General features: G+C 34.3%; 1 protein-coding gene across 1 annotated transcript; it reads left to right on the plus strand.

Moving 5' to 3' along the window:
* The first annotated feature begins 6,907 nt into the window (after nt 1-6,907).
* Nucleotides 6,908-7,357, plus strand: LOC130676989 (uncharacterized). The gene has a single exon (XM_057483505.1). It carries the CDS (start codon nt 6,908-6,910, stop codon nt 7,355-7,357), a length of 450 nt encoding a protein of 149 aa, XP_057339488.1.
* The last annotated feature ends 577 nt before the right edge of the window (nt 7,358-7,934 follow it).

The raw sequence follows: 7,934 nt of genomic DNA on the forward strand, positions 1-7,934 counted from the left end.
ACTGGTTTCTCTCTTTCAACGTATGTTGAAAAACTTCACATATACTTTTAATTATTACAAGTATAGGAAACTGTTAATAATTAAAAAAGACTAATGATTATTTTGCAATACATTTTCCTGCAATAAATATTTTCTTTATTTGGATAAAAGTTTGTTAATAATTAACAATTTCCTATGCTTGTTATTATAAAAAATATACGTAAAGTTTTTCAAAATACGTTGAAAGAGAGAAACCAGTGATAAAATTAGATAAAATAGAGAAAAAAAAATTATTATTTAATTTTCAAAAATCGAAAAAAAAAAATAATAGCCATCGAGAACCCACGGCCAAACCAGCCTAAAAAGTTGTGGTTTGAGTAGTAGTTTACTGCAAAAAATTTTGAAGAAAATCAAAATATGCACTCGCTTAAAAAAATGCAATTTAAATTTTAAAAATCAAACAACACGTATTAAAACACTTGAAATAATTTTCTTGTATTTTTTTCGAAAAGTACATGGAAAAACGATAGTTTTTTAAGCAGTGAGTATTTTGATTTGAACCATTCCTTAAGAAGTTATCAGCAAAAAAACCGTAAAAAAGCGGTTTTTTTTTTCCAAAATTCGATATCTTTTGAACCGGTAATCAAAAAAATCTCAACATCTCGGAAAAAGACTCTTTTGATGGGTACAAAAAAATAAAAAAAAAATGGAGGAAATCAAAAATTAAAATTTTTCAAACCGTCCGATTTAGCGTGGAATGTCCGATTTACATCTAGCGATCGAAACTAGATTATTTTCAATTTGTGAGAAGTTTATATAAATTAAGTGAATATTACAAACTTAAATTCAGTGTAATTGAATTATTTATTCAAAACGTATATGCTATAAATTGATATTGCATATTAACCCGTCAACAACACTATCGCCAAGAATCAAGTGGTCTGAAGGCAAGGCAGCTCCCCTGTAAGGATCAACAGTGGTTAGTCAACATCATCAACACCATAGCAAATCGACATCCTGCACCAGCAGTGTTTCATCATCATCGTTGCAGCAGTTCCTGGTACAATTTACCTCATCTTGGTATATGTAAGTCAGTGTGTTCATCCAATTATCATTGACCTATACAATTTCCATTCACTCTAAACGAAATTTAATTTGCATTTATTCTGGTTTAATCTCTGATTATCAATATCATTCATTTTAATCATGAAAGGTTTCAGGAAATAGAAAAGGCTAGAGAATCGTTTGAAACTTGTTAATCCGAACTTGAATCATTCGCTGCAAACGATGAAGAAGTAGAAATTCTTCACAAGTATCGGGAAAAGTTTGAGAAACAGTACTTCGAGACATACGGTATCGCGACCAGTTTTTTATCTACAAAAACAGTACATTCATCGCAATCACCGGCTTTCATCGCGGGTTCTAATGTTGCATTTAATTCAGAAGACCCCAAACTCTCCTCGCCTAGTCAGATACAGTTGAGCTCAATCAACATCGTCGATAAAAATACTAGTAACTCTAATAATAATAACACCAGCACACAAAAAAAAAATTGTCTGTACACCGGGCGCCACTTATCGTCGGGCATGTTTTTCAACCCGCTGAATAGGAATTTCAAGTCAGTTTAGGCCGTCAAAATTTTGAGATCTAAGGCAAGCATAATTTTCATGTATTTTGATCTGCTTGATCTAATTCTGCAATAAATTTAGCCCATAGTCCCCTCAAACATTTCTAAAATTGCAAAAAATCGATAAAATAGCAGAAAATTGCTGCTGAAAAAACGGAAAAAAATCTTTCAAACACAATTAAATAAATTTCTTGTATTTTTTATTAACAAAATACGAGATTAAAATCTGAAAATGCAAAAAAAATGTAAAATCTATGAAAATGACGTATAAACAGAATTAGAAGAATGATTTTCCCAACTTTTAAACTGTTTTCCGGTGGTATCGAACTCTTTTATTTTCAAATGATCTACGGAGTGGATTTCTCTTTCATTTGTTATTTTCTTTTGGTATATCTCTTTTGAGTGTCCAGCAATAGTCTGCCATCATGTTGATATTTCAATTTACTTGATACCTAATCTCCATTTCATTTATGTCTTGATGAAAACGTTCTCCCCGTTCTTCACTGTACTCCCCAAGATTCTCAAGAAAGTGATCGATGTGAGAATCCAGGAAGTATGATTTTAGATTCATTAAGCATCCTAAATTTTTGTAATTTGTCACTAATTCTTCGACTATTGTTTGTAATTTTCACTATTATTATTTCCTAAAAAGTTATGACACACATTTTTGAAACTTACCCAAGCTGCTCTCTCCGTATCATTCCTTTTACTTATGAAATTAGCATCCTGAAATAGAGTTCTAATTTGGGGTCCATTAAAAATTCCCTCTTTTAATTTGGAATCACTTATCGCCAGAAACTTTTCTCTCAAGTACTGAAAACAATCACCACCCTTGTCCAGAGCTTTGACATATTGTTTTATGAGACCTGGTTTGATGTGAAGTGGTGGTAGCAGATAGTTTGAAGGCTGAATTAATGGTGTTCGTATTACATTATGAGTACCGACATTTAATTGCACTCTCGTAGGCCATTTTTTTTTCACATAGTGATTCTTTCTGTCTCTGCTATCCCACAAACATAGATAATAAGGATATTTTGTGAATCCTGATTGTTGGCCTAAAAGCAGTGTTGCGATTTCGAGATCCCCGCAAATTTGCCATTGGTGTTCTGAATACTTTTTCTTATCCAATACAATTCCAAAATTTTCATAGGTCTCTTTAAGTTTCGTCGAAGGGGCTATTGGAATTGGCGCTAATATGTTTCCAATGTGAAGCAAGACAGCTTTGAGACTTCTAGTTGATGAATCTATAAAGAGTCTCCACTCATCGTCATCATAGATATTACGTTTTCATTCATCAAACAAGCCTTTAACATTGGAACAGTACACCACCGAGTTCTCATCGTCCTTTGTGAAAAACTTCCGGAACTCCTCTTCTCTATTCCGATAAAAGTAAGCCGTTACCTTTTTAGCTAACAAATTTTAATTTTTTAGTCTTGATGCCAGTAATTCAGCTCCATCCTTAGGCAAATTTAAATTTCGTATGAGATCATTTAGTTCTTCTCGACTAAATGTTTCAGGGTCTTTCGTTTTCCCATTTGGCATAAAATCTTCATCTTCGGGATTTTCATCTTTAGAAATTTCTTCTTCCTCTTCTTCCTTTATTGGCACTTCTTCTTTTTCGACTTCCATCTCTTCAAGAGCTTCGGTTTCATCAACAATAACTTTTTTCTGTAGCTTAACAGCTGATGAAACATTGGCGTACTGTATTTTACTTCTATTCGACCAAGTAAAACCGGCAATTTCAGTCATACAGAAGTAACAGTTATGCGAACTAGTTGGTGAAGTCCAGATCATGGGAATTGTAAATTTCAAGTTTTCTCTGTTTTTGGTTTTTTCCCATCGTGTCAACATAATATTACATTGACCACAAACAAAGTGTGGGACCCAGGCAGAATCCAAATTTGTAATTTGAATACAAAAGCATTCTTTATAATTTCGTTTTAATCTATCTGAAAACGTTCTGCGGTTTTTCACCGGCTCAAATTCCCCACAAACGTAACAAAATAGATCAGGACTCTTATTACATAGATGGGAATTACTTCTTGTAATAGTATACTCTCCAGTAACCAAGTTTCCCACTACTGAAGAGCTGCAGTCACTGGATGACGACGCCTGCGGGCCAGCTTTCTCACCCTGAACAGACGCCGATACTGGGTTTCCGAATCCCTGCATCGTAAAGTACTCATCACTTGTACCTGCCATGACGGCACACATGCCGTTAATTCAGGGACTCTGCCAGATGGTTCCGTTGCCCACCGTCACCCCGAGGAGGTGCCCTGGTTGCAAGTACAAGCGATCATGCAATGAAATAAAGTCTGCACATCGAAGAAGTTGAAATCCCAACACGATGGCAAATTTTTACTAAATCAAGGAAAAGGTGGAAAAAAAGGTATCCACGTCGTAGATCATTTGAAAATGAAACAGTACAATTCCCTCGAAAAACCGTTAAAAATGCAATTTGTGTACATTCTTGGATCTTAACCTTGTATTTTGTTAATAAAAAATACAAGAAATTTATTTAATTGTGTTTGAAAGATTTTTTTCCGTTTTTTCAGCAGCAATTTTCTGCTATTTTATCGATTTTTTGCGATTTTAGAAATGTTTTAGGGGACTATGGGCTGAATTTATTGCAGAATTAGATCAAGCAGATTAAATTACATGAAAATCTTCGTCAATCCGGGTCCACAAAATTTTTTATACCAAGATAATCCCAATTTTCTTCGATTTTTGCAATTTTTGATGATTTTTTACAATTTTTTTAGATTTAACACGGTTTATGATTAAAGTACGATCGAAATTAATATTTAATAGATCAAAATACATGAAAATTATGCTTGCCTTAGATCTCAAAATTTTTTTTCTTGCCAAAACATCGAATTTTCGCTATTTTTTGGGGGTTTTTTGCAATTTACTCAAAATTGAAGGCTAGACGGCCTAAACTGGCTCGAAATTCGTATCCAGTGGGTCGAAAAACATGCCCGTAGATAGGTGGCGCCTGGTGTACAGACAATTTTTTTTTGTGCGCCGGTGTAATGTTGATAATAATACTAGTAGCATTAATAATAATAATATCGATAATGATACTGGTAACCTTAATAATAATAACGCCAGTAACAATCAAAGAAGCTATCAAGAAATAGCCTTCTTTGGCAATCAACAATATTCCACAGGACTTCCTGTACACTAATCAGAACCTTCAACCTATCGTGCTCCTAATTGTCAACCTTTAGATCAACTCTATCTAACTACTATAACTCTGCCAACCTTCAGCGACTCTTTTGACTCGTGGCTCGGATTCTATGATCTCTTTAACTCTCTAATACACGAGGACGAGTCTATCTCTCCAGTACGCAAACTCTTCTACGTGAAAGGCTGTCTAACGGGTGAGGAAGCTGACGTAGTAGCGTCTATTGAATCTTCTAGTCAAAATAACCAAGTAGCTTAGAAATTGCTACAAGAGCGGTATGATGACCGTAAAGTTATTCGAGAAAGCTATATACAATCCTCGATCGATACTCCGGTAATATCCAAGGAATTTTCTACACGTTCATTCGTGGATCATGTGCAAAAGCACTTGCGTGCTCTCCAATCTCTGGGAGAACCTATTGAGTCATGGAACTCATTCTTTGTTGTTCTGCTTCGCAATAAACTCAACAATTTTCTTCGCGAGCGATGGGAGCAATTTTTAGCCTTTTTGGTAAAACGGGCCCAATTCGAGAGCAAGCGCTCTCAATTGCAGAGTTCGAAACCTGAAAATGACAAACAAAAATGTAATACTCGATCAAATTCACAAGCCAAAAAATCCTTTTCAGTAGTGGTATTTCAAAGCCGTTGTCTTTACCGCTCTAGTAATGACCATTACGTTAGTTCTTGTAATAAATTCGAGGAGCTAAGCCCATTTGCCCGTTACGACACGGCAAAAAAGAATCGATGGTGCATAAAATAACCATCCGTGACTCAATGCATGTTTGGTAAATGTCAAAAGTGTAGCCAAAAGCATGATACATTGCTGCACTTTGACAAGTCCAACGGTTCCTCAACAGAAGGGAGGCCAACTGAGACCCCTTCTTCAGCATCTAGCTCTCAAGTTAGCTTGCATGCTAGTGTTTCATCTGAAGCATGATTGATATTGACAACTGCCATTGTCGATATCAAAAACCCACAGGGCGAGGTAAAATCCTGTCGGGTCTATTTGGATGTTGGGTCTCAGGCTAATTTCATTACTGAGTCCACAGCTCAATTCTCGGTGCCGCGATTAGTCGCCCGACGACAAAATAACCGCGACAAAATAACCAACGAGAAAATAACCGAAGGATAAAATAACCGAATGACATAATTACCTACGACAAAATAACTGTAATATTGAAATTCCCGCGTATAATGTTTTATCGATATATTTTTCTGTTGTCGATAATGTAAAAAATTTTAAGGTGCTGCCATCTGTGATCTTAGATTTAAGTTACATGTATTTGTCCTACATTGTTTATTTCTATTTATCGTTTGAATGGAGTACAGCTACTATTTTACAATGACGCTAAAATTCGTATTATCGCAAAAAAATCAAAAACAACTCTGTCTTGATGGTTATTTGTTTAATAAAAAACAAGTTAACAAAAAAAGTATTACATGGCGTTGTGTTTTATATCATACAAAATCTTGTCCGGCAGTAGTTCATACAGACAGTGAAATACGTTCAGGTTAGTTTTATGTGAGCAATTCCATTTCTTCACAATCAAAGTATTAATTTGTTCCTTATACATTTCTTGTTTATATATTTATATGGAGTTATTTTTATTAAAATGATAGGTTCTGTTATTGGCGATATACCTGTTCATATACATGCAGCTGATATTTCATCTGTAGATGCAAAAGTATTATTAAATAAAGTAAAAAAACGTGCTCGGAAATGTGACGATAGGCCGTCAAGTGTAATTGGATCAGCTATGGCAAAAATATCATCACCTGTTGTAGCTAGGCTATTAAAGATATCATCTATTACACGTGATATCCAGCGTGCTAGAAAAGACGGGCAAGATACATTTCCAAATGTGTCATCGCGTAAGGATTTAGTTATTCCTCATGATTACCAATTCACGGCAAAAGGAAATAAATTTTTATATTACGATAGTGGTGGTAATAAAAACAGATTTTTAATATTTGCAACGGAACAAAATATAAGAACCTTATCGGAATGTGATGAATGGGCAGCAGATGGGACTTTTTCGTCCGTTCCATCTATATTCAAACAATTATACACGATTCACGGGGCAAGGAAAGTTATTACCATTAGTGTATATCCTAATGCCAAATAAAAATGAACAAACTTATTCCGACGTATTGGAGATTTTAAAAAAACGTGCGACGGTGGATTTCAATCCACGTCGTATTATGATTGATTATGGAACTGCATTTATCAATGCAGTTTCATTACATTTTCCTGATGCTGAAATCGCTGGGTGTTTTTTTCACTTCAGTCAGTGTGTGTGGAGACACGTGCAGTCTACAGGATTACAAAAATTATACAATACAAATATTCGGTTTGCTTTGAATGTGCGAATGTTAATGGCATTGGCCTTCGTACCTGCCAAAGACGTTCACAATGCATTTGATGAGCTGATAAGAAGTACATTTTATGATGAAAATGAAGAAGTGTTAGAGCCCCTTATCAGTTACGTTGAACGAACTTGGATTGGTGTTTGTTCACGTAGTGGAAAACGTCGATTGAAGGCATATTATAGTTTAGATTTATGAAACTGCTACAAAGCTGTTCTTGAGGAATTGATGAAAACAAATAATGGACTTGAAGGTTGGCACAATTCATTCAACGGCAAAGTACGAATAACTCACGCGTCAATGTCCAAGTTCATTAATGTTCTCAAGTGTGAACAAGCACTCACTGAAGTTTCAATTACTCAGTTGAATACTGGTTTAAATATAACAGCTAAGAAAAAAAAGGTTTATATTGATACTGATTATCGGTTAAAGCAAATCGTATCTCAATATGATCCAACCAAAAAATTACAATATCTTCATGACATTGCTTCTGTTCTTAAATTATAAAAAACTAATAACTGTTTGTTAACTTCTTGTTCGTTTTATTTATTTACTATTTAATAATTACTGAGAAACAATATGAATTTATATTTGATAATTTCTTGATAATATTTCATTAAAAAATTTATTTATTAACGTTTTGTTAGATGCGGTGATGAAATATTTAATAATGACTGCGGGAAAATATGAATATAAATATAAAGATTTGAAAAAAACTCGATATACTTCAATTATAATAAATAATATAAGACTATTACGATGGTAATTACATATA

Source organism: Microplitis mediator, chromosome 11, assembly GCF_029852145.1.
Source record: "Microplitis mediator isolate UGA2020A chromosome 11, iyMicMedi2.1, whole genome shotgun sequence".
In the NCBI taxonomy this organism is placed as follows: domain Eukaryota; kingdom Metazoa; phylum Arthropoda; class Insecta; order Hymenoptera; family Braconidae; genus Microplitis; species Microplitis mediator.

What these genes read in the sequence shown, in the direction of transcription:
- LOC130676989 (XM_057483505.1), top strand. Translation starts at nt 6,908, where the DNA reads ATGCCAAATAAAAATGAACAAACTTATTCCGACGTATTGGAGATTTTA.